Source organism: Berghia stephanieae, chromosome 9 (assembly GCF_034508935.2).
Source record: "Berghia stephanieae isolate SIO BIC M18660-M18661 chromosome 9, UCSD_Bste_1.3, whole genome shotgun sequence".
Taxonomy (NCBI): domain Eukaryota; kingdom Metazoa; phylum Mollusca; class Gastropoda; order Nudibranchia; family Aeolidiidae; genus Berghia; species Berghia stephanieae.
The window spans coordinates 47,317,593-47,340,092 of record NC_088368.1 but is presented as its reverse complement, the minus strand read 5'-3'; the positions used below and the strand labels follow the sequence as shown (position 1 = coordinate 47,340,092).

The 22,500-nt window shown below is 34.7% G+C and overlaps 2 protein-coding genes across 2 annotated transcripts in view; one reads left to right on the top strand and one right to left on the bottom strand.

The window, feature by feature from the left end:
• Positions 1–16,132, top strand: part of LOC144980360 (uncharacterized) — a gene marked incomplete in the record, with an annotated part of 216,919 nt that extends 200,787 nt beyond the window's left edge. The window contains 10 exon segments of the mRNA XM_078928058.1: positions 1,410–1,442; positions 2,314–2,477; positions 4,925–5,041; positions 5,599–5,790; positions 6,800–6,866; positions 8,237–8,281; positions 8,776–8,939; positions 10,769–10,885; positions 11,802–11,993; positions 13,111–16,132. Coding sequence (XP_078784184.1) covers positions 1,410–1,442; positions 2,314–2,477; positions 4,925–5,041; positions 5,599–5,790; positions 6,800–6,866; positions 8,237–8,281; positions 8,776–8,939; positions 10,769–10,885; positions 11,802–11,993; positions 13,111–13,182 — 1,163 coding nt within the window.
• Positions 1–22,500, bottom strand: part of LOC144980365 (whirlin-like) — a 60,022-nt gene that overhangs the window by 28,599 nt on the left and 8,923 nt on the right. The gene's annotated exons all lie outside the window — the stretch shown is intronic.

The following is a 22,500-nucleotide window of genomic DNA, read 5'->3' as shown; positions in this document are numbered from 1 at the left end:
TGTTGTTTTCAATCATTTATTGTTTCCTCTTTTAGAAAATGAGGCTTTACGTCAGTCATTCGACAGTTTCAACTTTGTCTACGATGATCTGCACCCAAACATATGAAGTTAAAAGAGTTGGGTTGTCAAGGAATTTACGATTATTTCCCTTGTGTTATCGAAGCACACAGAAGTCTGCCTTACCACTCGACTCATACTCTGTGTCGTAGCATTAGTGCTGACAATAAAAGTTTCGCATTGCTTAGCGTAAGGGCTCTTTAATCAGGGCGTTGTATTCCAGATCGAAGGTGCCGGGTTCGATTTAAACTGGAATGAATTTCTAGTTTTTCTTTGCGCAAATTATTTTGTGATCGGGCCGTTCAATCCCTTTACTCTTAGCTATCACTATCACTATCATTCGCTATGGAGTCAGTAACTTACCGATGTATTCGCATTTGCTGACCGAGTAGAATGTCAAAACAGCTATACAGTACAGACTTCGTTTGTCTTCATCACTTATTTTGTTTTAAAGTTGCTTTGGGTGAATTTTGATGTAACTCGTAAGTATAAACGCACTGTGTTATGGACCGGTAATCAGAAGAACATGCAGCAGACGATAGACGATAAACTGAGTCGTCAGGGAAACGAATTTGTTGACATAATCAGAGTGAGTTCCCTTGGCCCTTGACTGATGGGGAGAAGGCTGATGATGTTACGTTGATGAATGATGATGATGATGATGATGATTGATGACGACGACGACGATGATAATAATGATATTTTATATTGTTTTATTTCATTTTATTTTTATTTTTATTCCTGTACAAAAATTGTTGATGTTGAATTTGCACTGGAAACGGTGAATTTGATTTGGAAAACGTAGATATTTGGTCTTTAAAACGTGGGTATGAATTTTATCTAACTTTAAGTGACGTAAATTACTATAGACAAATAGGAATGACGAATTTGATTTGGAAACTTGAATCTGCGCTGGATAACGTCGAATTTGTTTTGGACATGTTGTACTTGCTTTGGAAACTTGTTATATTTGCTACGGAAAAGGTGTAGATGAAATAAATGAATAAATATATTTTAAAAACAAACAAATAAATAAACAAAGAAATGAATAAATATATTTAAAAAATGAATAAATAATTGATTAAACTAATAAATGAATTCATAAATGATAATAAATAAATATGAGCCAATTAAATCATTTATAATATATCGCCTAATATGGAAAAATAAATAATTACAGAAATATATAAATATATTTCTATTCTTTATACGATACATCTACATCTTGTAAAATTGTCTAAATTGAAAACATTTAGCAACATTTTTGGCTGCACCCTTTTTTAATAGTTTATCAAATGTCTTTTAAAAATATTCCAATGACGTTTATTGTTTTAATTTTTTTTTTAATTCAGGTGCAATAAAAGTCCCAGTTGTGTTTGTGGTTGGTAAGTAGAATTTCATTGACAGATATTTTATATTTCATGTCAAATTCACTGGCTGTTTTACTGGTTAGCTTTTCTTTTAATTTTACATACCCCCCGTCTCTCTCTCTCTCTCTCTCCTCCCCGCCCCCTTTTTTTTCAATAATACATAGGTGTTGCCCAGTGTATAAGGTTTAACATGAACAGTAGCATTATCATTGTTAAAAATATCTTGCAGAATATTATAATTATTACCATCATTAACATCATCATCATCATCATCATCATCATCATCATCATCATCATCATCATCATCATCATTACCACCACCACCACCACCACCATCATCATCATCATCATCATCATCATCATCATCATCATCATCATCATTATCATCACCGCCACCACCACCACCATCTTAAAATTGTAACAATTAATTTTCTTAAAATTGTAACATTTGATGTTCTTAATATAACATTTAATTTTATTAAAATTGTAACATTTAATTTTCTTAAAATTGTAACATTTAATTTTATTAAAATTGTAAAATTTAATTTTCTTAAAATTGTAAAATTTAATTTTCTTAAAATTGTAACATTTAATTTTCTTAAAATTGTAACATTTGATTTTCTTAATGTAACATTTAATTTTCTTAAAATTGTAAAATTTAATTTTCTTAAAATTGTAACATTTAATTTTCTTAAAATTGTAACATTTGATTTTCTTAATGTAACATTTAATTTTCTTAAAATTGTAACATTTAATTTTCTTAAAATTGTAACATTTAGTTTTTCTTAAAATTCCCACGTCAGCTATGTCTTGTAAAACGTAACATTAACATAAGATGGACATTGGCCGTCTATCAATGTTATTTTTATTATTATTCCATTGACAGGCGGCCCAGGCAGTGGTAAAGGGACCCAGTGTGAGATGATCGTACAGAAATACGGCTACACCCATTTGTCCTCCGGGGATTTGCTGAGAGAGGAAGTGGCCTCCAAGTCTGAGAGAGGAAAGAAACTCAACGCCATCATGGAGAAAGGGGAACTCGTCCAACTGGTGAGGAAAACGTTTCCTGATTTGATAGAATTTGTATATAATGCGGTTATGTGGTCTTGTGCTACGACACTCGCTTCCATATTGGAAGTTCCCGGGTTTGAGCCTCGCTCGGCGCATAGTTGAGTCCTTGGAAAAATGCTCTTTATTCACATTCTCTCACTGTACTCAGGTGTAAAATGAGTATATGGTTGATAACACCATTGTCTTTGTCGGATAAATTGCAATATTGCCTAACAGCCATCATGTCTCGTCCTACGTGTCCTGTGTTGCGATTGGTCAGGGACAATTTGTAAACAACAACAAGAAATGAAGTGAGTAGAAAAATGTCAGACGACAATAGAGAATAATAAAAAAATTTACAGCGATGGGGACTCGAACCCGTGACCTTCTGTTACGACAACTCCGCCTGGCCAGGGAGAGGGTAGCGCTACTGTCAGAACTATCCACCACTCCACAAAAAAGGTTGTATCAAACTCTGTGTCTATCTTGAACTGCTCTCCCGACTTCTTGAGGTCATGGGTTCAACATACAAACGCTGCTTTCAGCTTAGTGGATATTGGGCTATATAAATTCTCTTGTTGTTTTGTTTATTTTTAATTACAGGAAAATAGTCACATTCGTTGCGATACAACCAACATTTTTTTCTGATTCTGATTTATTTTGTCCATTACAAAATTTGAGGAATTATTTATTATGATATCTCTTTAGTCCTCATCTCACAGTGGTATGGATCACCGACAAAACTTTTCCATCCTCTTTTGTCGTTGGCCAGTCTTCATCCCACAGTGGGTATGGACCACCGATGAACCGTTTCCATCCTCTTCTGTGGCGTTGGCCAGTCTTTCCATCTCCTGCCAACACATCCCAGACCTCCCCAGCTCTCTCTACTAGAAGGTCTCTCCTCCAGGTTGACCTTGGCCTTCCTTTGTTCCTCTTTCCGGATGGATTCCAGTGCAGGGCTGTCTGTCTCTGTGACATTGACCTTTGGTTTCCCCAAAGTGTGTCCTTTTGACATTGACCTTTGGTTTCCTCAAAGTCTGTCCTTGTGACATTGACCTTTGGTTTCCTCAAAGTGTGTCCTTGTGACATTGACCTTTGGTTTCCTCAAAGTGTGTCCTTGTGACATTGACCTTTGGTTTCCTCAAAGGGTGTCCTTGTGACATTGACCTTTGGTTTCCTCAAAGGGTGTCCTTTTGACATTGACCTTTGGTTTCCCCAAAGTGTGTCCTTGTGACATTGACCTTTGGTTTCCTCAAAGTCTGTCCTTGTGACATTGACCTTTGGTTTCCTCAAAGTGTGTACTTGTGACATTGACCTTTGGTTTCCTCAAAGTGTGTCCTTGTGACATTGACCTTTGGTTTCCTCAAAGTGTGTCCTTGTGACATTGACCTTTGGTTTCCTCAAAGCGTGTCCTTGTGACATTGACCTTTGGTTTCCTCAAAGTGTGTCCTTGTGACATTGACCTTTGGTTTCCTCAAAGTGTGTCCTTGTGACATTGACCTTTGGTTTCCTCAAAGTGTGTCCTTTTGACATTGACCTTTGGTTTCCTCAAAGTGTGTCCTTGTGACATTGACCTTTGGTTTCCTCAAAGTGTGTCCTTTTGGTATAGTGATGATTAAATCAATGCTGTGTTGTCAAATGTGTTTTGATGAGCACCATTATGCATAGTGTGTAGTTCTTATTCCTTTTGAGTTTTGAGTTTGAACATAGAATGTGTATGTTGGAGGGGGGGAGGAGTGATGTTTTTTATTTGGGGGTGGGGGGGGGGGGGGTTGACTTTTGGGGAAAGTCCGGAAAATTGTCAGTACGGAGAGAGATAAGTTTTGCTTTCTTCTCATGTGTGCACGTGTGTGTGCGTGCGTGTGTGTGTATGTGTGTGTGTGTGTGTGTGTGTATTTGCGCATGTGCGCATGTGTTTGTGTTTTCGCACTTTTTGTTTCGTGCACGTCTATGCTATAACCAAAATAAAAATTGCCTTCATGAACATTACAGATATTTTATTATTATTATTATTATTATTATATATTATTATTATTATTATTATTATTATTATTATTATTATTATTATTATTATTATTATCTATTATTATTATTATCATTAAATATTATTATTATTATTATTATTATTATTATTATTATTATTATTATTATTATTATTATTATTATTATTATTATTATTATTATTAATTATTATTATTATTATCATTATTATTATTATTATTTATTTATTATTATTATTATTATTATTATTATTATTATTATTATTATATTATTATTATTAATTATTATTTATTATTATTATTATTATTATTATTATTATTATTATTATTATTATTTATTATTATTATTATTATTATTTATTATTATTATTATATTATTATTATTATATTATTATTATTATTATATTATTATTATTACTATATCAACTCTGATTCTATCTTGGACAGGACACAGTATTACAGCTGTTACAAGAGGCCATGTTGAAGAAAGCAGACACCAGTAAGGGTTTCCTCATTGACGGTTATCCCAGGGAACTGGAGCAAGGGAAACGTTTCGAGGACCAGGTTAGTCTCAGTCTTGGGTTCATTTCTCTTTTTTTTGCTTGTCAATTATTATACACTGTAACGAGTTATTGTTATTTATTATTATATTATTAATTATTATTATTATTATTATTATTATTATTATTATTATTATTATTTTATTATATTATTATTAATTATATTATTATTATTATTATTATTATTATTATTATTACTACTATTATATTGGTTTTATATCATCATCATCACATCACATCTGATCATCATTATTATATCTGAGATAAGTACATGCCTTTAGGCCATAAGGAATATTGCATTTTAAGACTTCTAGAAGAGAAAGGGTGCATAATAAACGACAATGAAATTTGTTTCTATATGGATTAAGGCTTTGTGAAGTGTTTGGAATGGTCTGAAAAACAGAAATGTACAGATTAGAATTTCACAGCTTCAAGAAAAGGACTAAATACGAACTCAGAACAGTTTGGTGCCAAATTCCGTCTTCATCCATGAACAAATTATTTTATGACAATTTTTATAATGTTTTTATTGATAAACTCGTATGTCTATCACCCGTGTAGATCCGACCCGCTAACTTTGTCCTGTCCTTCGACGTGTCGGATGAGACGATGACCAAACGTCTGTTGTCCAGAGCTGCTACGAGTGGGCGTGTCGACGACAATGAGGAGACGATCAAAAAGAGGCTGAAAACCTTCCATGACATCACAAAGCCTGTAGCGGATTACTACGCCGCTCAGGGAAAGCTGAAATCTGTAAATGGCTGGACTATTTCTTTCCTTCTTTTTTTTGTTTTTGTTTTTGAGAATAGTTAATGATAATAGTTAATAGAATTTTGTAAAAAAAAAAAGCACTAAAATCTTTTTTTTCTTAAAAACTAGATTTGATTAAATTTGCAGATCTTAGATAGATGAAAAAAGGTTATTCTCTAAGATTAAAAAGTAATTCACTTAAATTAATAAGTAAGGGGTTTTCAAAAAGATTTCAAAGGTTTATTCACCAGATAGTGAGACAATTCCAGTTTTATGGTTTTTCTATTTCCAAATCATACATGACGGATAAATGTTACAAATTCTCGTTACCCATTTTCCTTGTCTGTAGGTAATTTTAAAGGTTACCAAAATCTTTTGTGCAGCATTGCTTTCGGATCGGAAGGTCCTGGGTTCGAGCCTTGCTCAGCGCACATAGTTGAGTCCTTGGAAAAGGCTCTTTACTCACTTTCTCTCACCGTACCGGGTGATAACGTGTACCTGGCTGTTAACAGCGTTGTCTCTGTCCAAAGAATTTGTAACATTGCCTGACAGGCGTTCCGTCCTAATTGTTGAATGTTGCTGTTGGCCTGGGACCCCTTGTAAAGCACTTTGAGCACATTTAGTGGATATTGCTCTATATAAAAAAGCTCAATGAGCTCCCAAAAATCTTTTGAAACAAGAAAAGGTAATTTTTAAAATATACAGCCTTGATGCTATTTTGGCATTTGTATTGATGTCAATTCAATTCAATTCAATTCAATTCAATTCAAATATTTATTTATTGTCAGCATTAAAAGAATGTTTCATAGATAATGTAGGCAGGCGAATAGAAGCCTTTGACTGACATAGGTTATAACACATTGTTCATTAAAATACATAGTAATACATTTTCCCTTAAAAATATTATAATTATGAAAAAAAAAAAAAAGATTTTTTGTCCCTTTTTAAGAAAAATCAAAAGAAATTTCATTGTAATAATAAAAGCTCAAATTTCTATCAAAATTCTGTACAGGTGAGTGCTGAAGGTGGCAAAGATGAAGTTTTCTCTCAAGTCCAAAAGATATTCGACCAAGCCGAAGGTATGAAAATGTAATATGTGACCAACCGTGGGAATCCGGTGTTAGGTCAAAGGGAACTTGATGAAGAAAACAAGGGGAGAGAAGTCGTGACGCCACATCTTCTACTCTTCCAGTTCCAAACTCCTTGGAAGTGTGTTTATGTAACCAGTCCTTGGGAGGACTAATAATGAACAGGTTGCATATTGAATCATAAGGTGGTGTAGCAATTTTAGTTGCAGGAAGTTTGGGCAGATTCTTTGGAGTACGGGCCGTCCTACAAGTAGTAGCCCTGGATCTTCCTCTTCTTCTCTTTAATTTAATAATTTAATTTAATGAGCTTTTTTATATAGCGCAATATCCACTAAACGTGGTCAAAGCGCTTTACAAGGGGTCCCTGGTCAACAGCAACATTTATCATGTAGGACAGGACATAACGCCTGTTAGGCGATATTACAATTTTTCGGACAAAGACGGCGCTGTTAACGGCCAGGTACTCATTTTATACCCGAGTACGGTGAGAGAATATGAGTAAAGAGCCTTTTCCAAGGACTCAACTATGCGCCGAGCGCGAGGCTCGAACCCAAGAACTTCCGATCCGAAAGTGAGTGTCATACCACTAGACCACATAGCCGCACTCTTTCCTTCGGATGTCCAGACAGATCGAGTAATATGAAATTAGTGGATTTGTTTTGCTTATAGTTTAAAATTTTGTAACGATTTTGTAACGGTTTTGTAATGATTTTGTAACGATTTTGTAACGATTTTGTAACGATTTTGTAACGATTTTGTAACGATTTTGTAACGATTTTGTAACGATTTTGTAACGATTTTGTAACGATTTTGTAACGATTTTGTAACGATTTTGTAACGATTTTGTAATGGTTTTGTAATGATTTTGTAATGATTTTGTAACGATTTTGTAACGATTTTGTAATGATTTTGTAACAATTCTATGAATCTTGTAGATTCGAGATGTTTTACAAAAAAATTAGATAGGTTTTGAAAAAATATTTTGATATTGAGGCAAATTTTACATAGGGAAGGGGAGAAAACTCCACATATTTTTCTTTTTTATCCACTTAAATGCTGTCCTCTATAAAGACCCGTCCTTCAAATATCCATCGATTTAAATGACCCTCATCTTGGCAAAAACTATCAAACCTGGGATATCAAGGAAGACTTTGCGAAGTCCCAGGTTTGAGATTTTTTGCCAAGATGAGGGTCATTTAAATCGATGGATATTTGAAGGACAAGTTTTCTGGCCAAATTTTAAAATATCTTGTCTGTCCAGAGTAGGGCAGTTAACTGGTTAATGAGATCAAACTGTTCAAAGTCACGGCTGGATTTGCACGATGCCGTTTTCATTTATTTTATCATCTTTTCCTTTTCAGCCACAGAAAAAGCTTTGAAAGAAAGCAAAATTGTCTTTGTAATCGGTAAGTAAAATTAATTGTCTTTGTTGTTGGCTGAAGAAGGGTTTTGAGACTGAAACGTGCCGTGTTAGATATTTCGTTTTTTTTTGTTTAGTTTTTTTTTTAAGCTGTTTTGTATCGATTATATAAAAATGACTTTTGAATTTCCACGGGTTCTCTAGCAGCTTTGTCGAATCGCTTTGACTTGGGAATTATAGATGGCAAGTTGTACAAAACACTTGAACTCCAATGGGTTTCATACAACGTATACATGTATGCAGGTCTCTCATCCGAACCCACTTATAAGCCTCGTTTAACATTGTTGTAATGGACAATATTGTGCGTCATTTTTTGAGATTTCCATTACAACAATGAGCCCATAAGGAATTGGGTTATCAGACCTGCAAATAAGTGCAGGTTGGTTTCTATCTATTATATAACCTTATTTAAAAAAAAAAAAAAAAAAAAACGATTTAAAAAAAGGTAGAGGATTGAAGTCTCAGTGTTGATCCCCACAGGTGGCCCTGGAAGCGGCAAGGGTACCCAATGTGCCAACATTGTCAAGGATTACGGATTCTGCCATCTTTCATCCGGTGACCTTTTAAGGGCTGAGGTCAAATCAGGGTCAGAAAGGGGCAAAAGGTTAAATGCCATCATGGAGAAAGGAGAACTTGTGCCTTTGGTAAGTCGGAATTTGCTGCTTAAAACAGATTGAAATGGTTTACCGTTGACTGGTAGGGTGTGTGAATGGCACGTTAACAACTGGGGTTCCATTCCATTGTAGAATATATATATATATATATATATATAACTTTGATATATTGGTAGGGCAATCAACTGGCACGTTACTAACCCAGGTTCAAATCTACAGTAGAATATATATATATATATAGACAGTATTGCTTTGATATATCGGTAGGGCATTTAATTGACCAACTGGGGTTTGATTCCAAAGTAGAATAGATATAGAGCGTATAAACTGTGACCTATTGATAGGGCAATTAACTGGCATGTTACCAACTCAGGTTCAGATCCATAGTAAAATATATTAGACCGTATAACTGTGATCTATTGTTTGGGCATTTAACTGACGAGAAAGATAAAGGAATTAAATGTGATCATAAATAAGGGAACAACACAAAACAAACAATGTTTTACCTTTTGTTTTTTCGTGTTTACTTAGTAAATAATGAATTTATATAGCGCCTCAACATCCACGTTAATCGGGCTCTGCGGCGTTTTACATAATAAAAGTAAAAATGTTTAAAAACAACAAAATTGAAAATCACGACACTACATGATACATAATAAGCATGCATACAAAAAACAGAATCAAAGCAACATCTATTTTATGAAAAATAAGCCTTGCGGAACAACTCAGTCTTCAGACATTTCCTGAAAGATGATACATTTTCACAGGACTTTGTCCGAGGACTTAGTGCGTTCCATAGGCGTGGAGCTATGAATGAAAAGGCTTTTTCACCAAAAGTGGATTTTGAGGTGGTAACTTTTAGAAGTTGGACTGAGATGATCTTAAATTTGGAGTGGGTTCATATTTTTAATCAGTTCCTGCAAATATCCAGGTGCCAATCCATCCAGACATCTAAAAACATAGCACAATATCTTAAATTTTATCCTATACTTCACAGGAAGCCAGTGCAATTCCTGGAGAACTGGTGTTATATGATCTATTTTTTTCGTTAATTTTATAAGTCTAGCCGCTTTATTTTGAATTTTTTGTAGTTGATGAATTAATCTACGTTGACAGCCAATGAGAAGGGAATTGCAATAATCTAATCTGCTAGTAATAAACGAATTAAAAAGCATCTTTGTAATTTCTTCATCAATATACTGTCTGATTCTTCCAATGTTTCTTATGTGATAGTTACAACATTGGCATATTTTTTAACATGATCTTCCGTGGATAACCCTTGATCTAAATACACCCCAAGATTTCTCACACAAGAACTAGGTTTAATAGCATTTTCACCCACTAGTATCTCATTTGTAGATATTTTTGAGAGTTGATGCCTATTTCAAAAAATTATAATTTCCGTCTTGTCATCATTAACTTGAAAAAGGCCAAAGGCTGAAACGTCGTTTGTTTTCACTTAAACTTTTATATCGTATACCTATGTAACACTTTAATGATGCGGCTGTGTGGTCTAGTGTTCTGACACTCGCTTTTGGATCGGAAGGTCCTGGGTTCGAGCCTCGCTCAGCGCATAGTTGAGTCCTTGGAGAAGGCTCTTTACTCACATTCTCTCACCATACTCAGGTGTAAAATGAGTACCTGGCCGTTAACAGCGTTGTCTCTGTCCCAAAAATTTGTAATATCGCCTGACAGGCGTCATGTCTCGTCCTACATGTTATGTGTTGCTGTTGGCCAGGGACCCCTTGTAAAGCGCTTTGAGCACGTTTAGTGGATATTGCGCTATATAAAAGCTCAAGGTTTTTTTTTTATGATGTGATTTGATGACAATTATTAGAAATGTTTTGTTCTTCCCCAAGGATGAAGTGTTAGCCTTGCTGAAGGATTCCATCGTGTCCAATCTAGCCAAGACCAAATGCTTCCTCATTGACGGATACCCCAGGGAGCTCGATCAAGGCATTCGGTTCGAATCCCTGGTAGGTCATTTTGTATCTTTTGGTTTTTGTTTGAGTTGAAAATCACAGTGGAATCAGCATTACGTCAACACCCCTAAAGTCAACTTCTGCTTAGAGTCTACATCACCTCTTGTTGGTCTCACATATTCTGTTCCTTTTCTTAGTGTGTTCTATTGATAATAATGATGACGATGATGATGATATAATAATAATAATAATATAATAATAATGATAATAATAATAATGATAATAATAATAATAATAATGATAATGATAATAATAATAGTAATAATGATAATAATAATAATAATGATAATAATAAAAATAATAATAATAATAATAATAATAATAATAATAATAATAATAATAATAATAATAATAATAATAATAATATTAATAATGATGATAATAATAATAATAATAATAATAATAATAATAATAATAATAATAATAATAATAATAATAATAATAATAATAATAATAATAATAATATTAATAATGATGATAATAATAATAATAATAATAATGATAATAATAATAATAATAATAATAATAATAATAATAATAATAATAATAATAATAAATAATAATAATAATATAATAATAATAATAATAATAATAATAGTAATAATGATGATGAAGATGATGATGATGATGATGATGATGATGATGATGATGATGATGATGATGATGATGATGATGATGATGATGATGATGATGATGATGATGATGATGATGATGATGATGATATAATAATAATAATAATAATAATATAATAATATTAATAATAATAATAATAATAATAATAATAATAATAATAATAATAATAATAATAATAATAATAATAATAATAACAACATTGTTTACTGTTTTCATAAAAAATCTAGTATTGTAGCATAAAGATGAATAAATCTTCCTACTTCCTCTGTGTCTCCAGATTGCCCATTGCAGCAATGTGTTGTATTTCGATGTGTCCGATGAGACGATGACATCACGTCTGCTGGAACGCGGCAAGACGAGTGGCCGTGTCGATGACAACGAGGAGACGATCAAAAAGAGGCTGGCCACGTTCCATAACCAGACCAAACCGGTTATCGACCATTACCAGAAACAAAACATCGTCCAGACTGTAAGAATAATTAGGGATTATTAGGAATGAGCATTATCTCCCCTTTTACAGCCATTTTAAAGTTTAGTTTATTACCAAAGTAGTTAAGAGGCAGCGTGGCTCAGTGGTACGGTCTTTGCTTCGTACCCGAAAGATACAGAGTTTGATCACCCGCTGCTGCACTGTGTGGCCTTGAGCAAGTCGTCACCTTGCCCTAGCTCAATTTGCGGCGCTGCTCTGCGGCTGACTCCTGGGTTATTGCAGTCTTCCCTTGGAATAGACCCTAGAGACAAATTTACCCTTGGGAATGGATAAAGGGGATATTATTTTTATTAAGAAACGTGAGAGATGTAGGCAGTCATCTTAATTAATATTAATAACTACAAGAAATGAAAAGACTCAGTTGTGAATGAGTACCTGGCTATAGACAGTGTTGCGTATTGTATTGTAATGAGTTTTAGTACAAAAGGATGAATAACAGGCAACAGGTAGTGTATGAAATGTAAGTATGGTTCCAGATGGCCTGCTGGGGGAATAAATGAAACATTGTGAAATGCAATGAACTTGGTCACTTCGTGAAAATGTGTTTTATAAATACAGTCATGTGGTCTTGTGGTATGACACCCACTTTGGGAGGAACGTTCTGGAATTAAGGTCATCTACAATTCCAATATAATGGTTTCAAACATTGTGCTTCTCTCTCTCTCTCTCTCTCTCCCCTGCCCCCCCCCCTGCCCCCCTCTCTCTCTCTCTCTCTCTCTCTCTCTCTCTCTGTCCCCTGCCCCCCCCCTCTCTCTCTCTTTCTGCCCCCCCCCCCCAACTCTATCTCTCTCTCTCTGTGTCTGTCACTCTCTCTCTCTCTCTCTCTCTCTCTCTCTCTCTGTTTCTGCCACCCCCCCCCAACTCTCTCTCTCTGTCACTCTCTTTCTATCCCTCTATCTCTATCTCTCTCTCTCTCTCTCTCTCTCTCTCTCTCTCTCTCTCTCTCTCTCTCTCTATCTATCTATCTCTCTCTTTCTCTCCTTCTCTTTTGCCTCCCTCTTTAACATCAACTATCAAAACATGATTTATTGCCTTGTATTCATTCAAAACCAACCAATTCTAAATTCATGAATATTTATATTCTAATCTCTAACAGATATCGGCAGAAAAAGACATTTCCGAAGTTTATGCCGTGGTCAAGAAGTTTATGGACAGCAAAGCCTGGTAGAATGGCCACGAATTAAAGGCCAGACAAGATTGTTAGGATAAAACCACTTACGGCATTGGTTAGAGATTTTATCACAAAAATAAATAACAATGTGAAATTGAATGTAAGCTTCAATATAATATACGAAAACAGATAAAATGAACGTTTCAGGTTTCCCCTTTATCAACAAAACAGGACAAAACTGTCCTATTTTGTTGATAAAGGGGAAACCCGAAACGTCCATTTTATCTGTTTTCGTATATTATATTGAAGCGTACATTCAATTTCACATTGTTATTTATATCTTTGAGCTTCACGCAGCAACATTTACATAAAACAAAAATACAAAAACGTTTTGTATCAGGAAAGCAGGACAGGAAAATTACACAACGTTGCAATGATTATCATAGATTAGGCAAGAGATGTTTTGGCTACAATCCCTTCTTCAGCAAAATAAGAAAAAAAATGAATAGTTAATCTTCAATCCCCATCACCTCATAGAGATATCATATTCAAACGCTGAAAAAGGGTTTTGACCCAAAATGTAGATTGTATATTGTCCAGTCCTGGAGGTGTAAAGTTTGTGCCATATTTATAGTTTCTCAACTGTTAACACTTATATTCAATTACAAAAATAACTTTTTAAATCTTACATAAGAGCTTTATGTTATACAAGCTTCTGTGATTTTGTTGATGAAAAAAATCATCGTGAAGAAATTTCTGTCTGTCCAGTCCACAAATAAGCGTGGCTGCAAATAAATGCTTCAGGGTAAAATAATAATAATTTATCTATTTTATAATTTATTTAAAGAGAGTACAATTTGTTATACAAGAATTTACTTTGTACATCATTATGGAAGCAAACATGCTACTTATATCATTTATATAATTTTATAAAAATACTGGTTGTCAGAATGACATTATAGAAATCTAGGATTATTGAATGTTGTTTGTTTGATTCATTAGCTAGTTTTTTACTATGTATAATTTGGTGCGTTGAATTTTGTAGTTTTTTTTTGTTTTTTTTTTAGTTGTGCAGTTAAAGTAGCAGGGATGCTCGTTTTTCCAGCTAAAACTGGCTTTTTGAAATTTTCAGGCTGATCTTGTTCGGTGTTGGTGATTTGATTTTTTAAAAAAGATTAAAGCGTTGGTTTTTTAAAGGCAGCCGTTAAGTGGAAGTTGAATGGATATGTGTCCTATCCTTTTTTATGATTTAAGGGTGATACCGTTGGTTAGTTAAAGACAACCGGTAAGTGGAAGTTGAATGGATATGTGTCCTATCCTTTTCTATGATTTAAGGGTGATACCGTTTAATGAAGAGAATCTTTGCACAGAATATTTTGACATTTGCTCTTTAGGAGAAAATTTTTTCAGCCTTTTAAAAAATGTTATTAAAGGGCATTCCTGATGTAGTGGCATTACAATTATTTATCTTGTTTTCAAGTTGTAAGTTGTATATTTATCTGTTACTATTTATAGGTTAAATTTACATGAAACACCGAGCGACAAAAGTGCCTTTCCTTACAGTCAGCAGCAGTTCTTTTTTCATTTGAATCTCACATAACAGTTTGTCATTGGCAAATCGTGTTAGAAACGTTGTTATTTAAATTATCATTAATTAAAATGGGGTAATTTATTTGTCTTGTGGGGAAATTCGCCTCTTTAGTTTTGGATGGACTAGAGAATGACAAATGTGTCCCACAGTGTCAGTGTGGTGATATGTCAGAATAAACGAGATCGAAAAAATGAAGTTTAAATTCAAAATGTTAGGATTTAAGGATTAAAATTTTTTGGTGACGTTTTTGCAACAAAGTCGTTATCTTTTAACCCTCTCCTTCCCACCTACAGCAAAATCGTCACATTTGTTACGACACAAAATACAATTTTATCTTATTCAGATTTATTTTGTACATCACCAACTTTGAAGAATAATCTTTGTTTGATTAATAAGATCATAAAGTTGTTTTGTAGAGAGATTGTTTGAGTTTAAAAAATCAAATTTTCTGCTGGGTAAGCCTGAAAATGATTGGTAAGGAGAGGGTTAACCAGTTAATTTACGTACTCAGGAAAAAACGTGTACTTAAAAATTTGGCTCTAAAAACTCGTCCTTCAAATTCCGATCGATTCAAAATCCACAGAGGCAAATTTTCCCCACCAGACTAGAGGGTAACAGGAAATTCTGTTAAAGAACAATTTTGTATCGATGAATACTCGCTTCATTTCAATATCCTATGACTACGAATGCCGCGTGTTACAATGTTAAACTCTTTTGTTTTTCTTTCCCTCTTTGCTAAACCGATGCACATAATTCAAATTCTTCTATAAATGGCATTTTATTTAATATTATATAATATAGGTTATGTCCCCTAGATGTGTCCAATGTAGTGAACACTATAATGAGGTTATCTCATGTCTCATATTTCAGTGTTGATGGTTTTCCGTTTGGAAATCCACGATCTTTGGAGGAGGAGGAGGAATTTAAATTCCTCTTTTTATAAAATGACATTTTCCCCCAAATCAAATGTACTGCCATGTGTGTGTGTGTGTGTGTGTGTGTGTGTGTGTGTGTGTTTGTGTGTGTGTGTGTTTGTGTGTGTGTGTGTGTGTCTGCGTGTGTGTGTGTGGATCCTTGAATGAATTTACTCAAGTTACTCATCAAGGGAATGAATGAAACGGGTGGCAGTCGCATTCCCTCTATAGATAAAGTAAAGTAAAATAATTTTATGTTGTTGGACTCTGAGCCAGTTAATTTGATTGTGGGTATTTAATTAATTATAGTGATAGTTATAGCGACTTTGGGAGAAAAGATTTTATAGATTTATTTATAAAGATCTGAAAATGTGTGAATGAAACCAGTTCAAATTAAAAAAAAAATACAACAACAAAAAAAACAACAAGAAAGAAAAAATAATTCCACCTCAACTGAGGATCGACCCTGAGACCTCTTGAATACCAAAAGAAAAAGAAGAAAACCATCCCTAAAATCAATCTGCTATTCAAATTACAACCGATAACCCCAGCCGATGTGGGCTGATTTCCTTTCTGTCTCGCCTAACAGTTTCCCTACAAACATCTTTGAATATTTGTTGTCTTACACTAGTGCCTGCTCTCTTAACTCACTCAACCCTAACACCGACTATATCCGTAGTCTACCCGGGTTACTTTTACCCCGTGCCTATTTATTACATTTTTATGAGACAAATTATAGGCATAGTATCAAAGTTAATGTTTTTAGTTTTTACATGTTTATGGTAGTTGAATAAAACTTTCTATGCACATGCTCATTTTTAAAACATTTTTTCCAATTTTGAAAAGTAGCAAAAATCTCTAGGATTGAGTGAATTAACAATTTGTTTTTATAAAGAAAATGGTACAGATAATTACTTGTCAGTGCTAACGTGCAATGGTTCATTTCAACATAATGTGATATCGTTGTTGATGTGTGTATATATTGTCATTTTATTTATATAATATTTTTATGTGTACAGCTTATATTTTTTTATGAAGACATAGATCTGTGGTCGTCATAGATCTGTCATGGAACCAGACCTGTGGTTCCTTCGTCAACCTTTACAACCCTTTCAAATTTTACATTTCATTTCCTTTATCAATGTGGTCAAATGTCCATTTTATTTCAATCTTTAATAGAAATTGGGATAAACTCCGGCTCCACGAGCCTAATGGTTCTGAAGGACGACTTTCTGCTTTCTGGGTTTTCTTTCTGCCTTTGTCTAGCTATCTATTTCCCTATGTTGTTTTCCATCAGGTGTCGTTTTCCATCAGGTGTAGGACGACTATCTGCTTTTTAAAGTTTTCTTTCTGCCTTTGTCTAGCTCTCTATTTCCCTATGACGTTATCTATCAGGTGTCGTTTTCCATTGGGTGTAGGACGACTATCTGCTTTTTTTAGTTTTCTTTCTGCCTTTGTCTAGCTATCTATTTCCCTATGTCGTTATCTATCAGGTGTCGTTTTCCATCAGGTGTCGTTTTCCATCGGATGTAGGACGACTATCTGCTTTTTTTAGTTTTCTTTCTGCCTTTGTCTAGCTATCTATTTCCCTATGTCGTTTTCCATCGAGCGTCGTTTTCCATCAGGTGTCATTTTCCACTGGGTGTCGTTTTCCATCGTGTATCGTTTTCCATCGGGTATCCACTTCATCAAGACTTCTTTCACTCTCCCCTCACCACCCAATCCTCAAATAGTCAAACTCTTCCAACATGAAAATAGATTTATATATATAAAAAACAACTCTTCTCTGTCGTCAATCTGATTTTTTGCTGTTGGCTGAAGAAGGGTTTTGAACCCGAAACGTTTCATGTTTGGTATTTGGTTATTTATTTTTCTTTTTTTCTTTTGAAGTTGTTCTATTGGCTTATTGTTCATTAGCCCGTTAACCTAAAGGCAGGGCTTTAATGAAACGTAATACTCAATCTATAAACGTGCGATAAATCGTAGGCATTACAATAAATTGTAGGCATTACAACGAGGCATACAATATTTAACATAAATTTATTCAGTCATTTTATCAACATTACTTCATTTGTCAAGTGAGCTCATATGATTTTATTATTTTAACATATTTTTTTTTCCCCATAAGCAAAACAAAGTGTTAACTCACTCAACCCTAACACCGACTATATCTGTAGTTTACCCGGGTTACTTTTACCCCATGCCTATTTATTACATTTTTTCTGAGACAAATTATAAGCATAGTATCAAAGCTAATGTTTTAAATTTTACTTGTTAATGAATGATAGTTGAATAAAACTATCAAAGTCCATTCTCATTTTTAATACATTTATTTCCACTTTTAAAAAGTAGCAAAAGCTCTAGGATTGAGTGAGTTAATGAATGAAAAAGATGTTTTGATAAAAACAATGCAGTTTGAATTCTAGAATGATCTCTTTTCATTTGTTTAAAGTTCCATGACCTCCAATTTAAAAACTGATTAATGTGTATTATAGAAGGAACGAAGTTGACGTAACTCTCCTCTTTGTTATTGCCTTTAGCCTGGTGGGGGAGGGGATTATATGGCCAGTATTGTCACGCATTATTTAATGACATGATATTTTTAGAGTCATGTAAAATGTAACCCACCATCTCCTTACAGTATTCTCTCTGGATGTTTAGAATCCTGGGCAGTCAGTCAGTCAGAATGAAAATAACCAAAAAATACAAACTTTTAAGAGTTTTTTCGCATTGTGAGAAATAGCTGTATATATTCTTCACCATAACATATTATAGAATTCAACCAAATTTCCTATTGACGCTATGCGTATCGCCAAAAAGCTCACAACATCCGCCAGTCGGATATAATGTACAACACACCAAACAATGAACAACCTTGAAGGTTCATAGCCAGGTTGATAGAATTTAGTGAGAACTACTCATAAAAATGGTTGGCTAAAAATACCAAGAAAGAGCTGAGTGACGTCAATTCCGTCCCTCCCGTTGGTGGTGACAAACTCCATTTCTAGGTCTTGGTTCTTGCTGACATAATACCGTTTGGAGACGTTGGGTCACAAATATATATATATATATATATATATATATATATATATATTTTTATTATATGTATATATATATATATATATATTTTTATATATATATATATATATATATATATATATATATATATATATATATATATAATATTATATATATATATATATATAATAAATTCACTCACATATTTCTAGCCACAACAATCGTTTCCATGTCCTCCATAGAATATTCTACGGATAAATGTCGACTGATGAAATGGAGGAAATGGAAATGATTGTTTTGACTAAAAATACGTAAGTGAATTTATTTATTTTTATATGCTCTAACTTAAATTATTGAGCACTCTCGTTCCTACAAGTACCCACCCACACTCATGTATATATTTATTTATTTATTTATCATGTTTCCTTTGGACAACGATCTGCCTGGGCTATTTCTCTATTTCCTTTCTTTACAACTGTCAGATAATAAAACCTTACATTATATTCTGTCTCGCCTTGTTTTATTCATATATTTAATACTACGGTTATGTTGTCTTTTGATATGACAATTGCTTTTGGATCGGAAGGTCCTGGGTTCGAGCAGCACTCGGCGCATAATTGAGTCCTTGGAAAAGGCTCTTTGACTCAGATATCTCACCATACTCAAGTGTAAAATGAGTACTGGCCATTAACATTGTTGTCTGTGTCAGAAATTTTTTTTTTTGTAATATCGCCTAACAGGCTTCCTGTCTCGTCCTACATATTATGTGTTGCTGTTGGTCAGGGATCCTTTGAAAAGCGCTTTGAGCACGTTTAGTGGATGTTATGCTCTAAGTTGGGTTTAAAAAATAATTGTATAGTCAAATGGGGAATCGCCAGACAGAGGGGAAATGGGAACAAATAGGGATCAGATGTAGATTCCAAGAGCACACCACCAATGTACTTTGTTTGAGATCACCAATAAGTCTCATCCGGACACAAGCACAAAATCCAACAAAGAGGAACACACTCAAATGCTTACATTATACATTCAAAATAACAAATATAATAATACATAACAGAGAGATGGTTTACAAGGAAAAAAAATATCATCTCCCAAAACAATAACTATACATTTGACTGTTTCCCTCTCAACTAGGGTATCCGGTCAGGGCCAGAACAGAACAAGGGGATAGAAGACACGGTAAGTACCTCCCTGTCCACTGTGGAGGTAGGGAACCCCACCCAGTAAGTTGGGTTTAAAAAAAAAATAATTGCTTAGTCAAATGGGGAATCGCCAGAAAAAAGAATGAAAATGGGTTAGTGTAAAGTTCTAGAATTACAATTACGGTACCCAAGAAAAGGTAAGACAAAGGGGAATTGATTCAAATAGGAAACAGATGTCGATTCCAAGAGCACACCGTCAAAGTACTTGAGATCAGCTAAAAGGCTATTCCAGGATCATCATCATCATATCGTTTGACACCAGTGCTGGATCCATTTCATGGCTTCTGGGATTGCAGGTGCTTAAGTAAATGTCAGTGACACGTCGGTCACAAGTTACATTCCAAGAGAATGTGTCCCATGGACTAAAATAAAGATCTGAACAAGTGAGTATGAAAGGTGACAGACAAAGCAAGAAAGAAAAATAGAGGAAAAAAAAGAAACATCCCAAAAAATCAGTCGACCTCAAGGTTGACCAGAGCTGCCAACCCTATCTGATGAGAATGTGTACAATGGGACCTCAAAATGGGGATTTCATCAAAATGGCTACAATCCTGAAAGTAAGAGGAAGGTATAGCAGACCTGCCGTTCATACCGATTAATCGGTATCATACCAATTTGCAAGACCTTTTTTTCGTATTTACCGATTTCCCGATTTACTTGCCGATCGTACCGATTTCCCGATTTACTTGCCGATCGTACCGATTTCACCAAGTGACCAAGGGCCCACAGCCCTCCACCCCTCTCTTTTACGTTAACTTTGTGCTTTACGTTGCACGTTAAAATTTTCAAGTCTCGTGAACTTTGACCCGTCCCGCGATACCTCGATAGATCACATGACGTAGCGAGCCTCTTTGTGATGCCCTCACACAGATAGAAAACACACACGGCGCGTTATTTAGTTTTCATTTCCTTTGTGAAGCGACAGCGAGCTGTACTGGTAAACCACCGCGGTCCCTGGCTTCTGACTCGTTACCAAGTGCCACCATCTTTAAATAAGTTAGTAGTCCGATTGCCAGATTGGCGTTGTGCGTGCCATTTTGGGTGTTGGGGAAAAAATAAGGGGGGGGGGGGGGGGGGTTGGGACGCTTTGTTTGTTTGAGTGACAAGTGTCAAATTGTCAGAATTAGGTGAGTAGCCCAACCATTGGATAATTTTACGTCTCATACTGATTTTTTTCCCCAGATACTGATTTTTTTACAATGTCATACTGATTTCCTTTTTCGTGAAGTGGCAGGTCTGGTATAGTTACATGAAGTCACACTGCACAAGCTCAATTGCAGCAACAATGATGTTCCCAAGACTATAATCCAATCCTTTCAGAATTCGACCTCCCAGCATGAAGATCATAATTGGTCAAAAAATATATGAACATCCACTTGGTCACCAAGGTTTCTCAATCGGCTAGTAATAATATGAATTACAGCGTAACACAACATCCAACGAAGAGCTATATATACGTACACTGAAAATGGGTACAATCTTGGGGGAAATACGTACAAGCATACAATCGCTGAAAATGCGTACAATTCCGCATTTTTTGCAGTAGGTTGGCAGCTCTGGGTTGACAATTTTTTGGGACGCTTTTTCTTTTTCTTGTATATTTCTTTCTTGCTTTATCTGCCACCTTTCATACACACTTGTTCAGATCTTTTTCTTCCACTGGTGCCTGCTCCTTAATTCCTCAATTTGATATTTCCATGGAATGCACTGGGTGTCCACACTTCAGCTGACCATCCGTCACTTTGTTTTTGGTTTTAAGGGTTTTACGGCGCTTGCAACACATTTAGGTTATATCAGCCAGTAAAAAGGAAGAAAAATGGGATAGTAAAAAGTTCTAGAATTACAATTAAAGCATCCAAGAAAAGGTAAGACAAAGGGGAACTGGGAACAAATAAGGATCAGATGTAGATTCCGAGAGCATACCACCAATGTACTTAGTTTGAGATCACCTATACGTCTCATCCGGACACAAGCACGGCCCCCACTAAGAGGAATACACTCAAATGCTTACATTATAAATTCAAAATAACAAATATAACAATAATACATAACAGAGAGATGATTTACAAAGAAAAAAATATCCTCTCCAAAAACAATAACTATGCATTTGACTGTTTCCCTCCCAGCTAGGACTCTGGCCAGGGTCAGGACAAAACCAAGTAATCTCATTCGGAGACAAAGACAGAAAGCATGTTGGAAAACAGATATAGGGATGATAGAAGACACAGTAATGTACCTCCCTGCCCACTATGGGAGGTCAGGATTCCCACCCAGTATCCGCCACTTTAACATGTTCTTTCCAGTACAGGACCCCAATAAGAGAGGCACACTCAAATGCTTACAAAAAATATAACTATTAGCACACAAATGATGTACAGGGGAAAAAAAGATCTCCCAAAACTATAAACATACATTTGACTGTTTCCTCCCAGTCAAGGACTCCAGCCAGGGCCAGTCAAAAAACTAAGTAATCCCATTCCAAGTCAAAGACAGAAAGCAAACTGAGAAAAGATAGGAGAGACACAGCAAATGACCTCCTGCCCACCATAGGAGGTAAAAAAAACTCAACCCAGACACATTTCCATCGTAAGAATTTTTATTCTTCAAACATAACAAATCAAATATAATCAACATATTTAATCCTGTC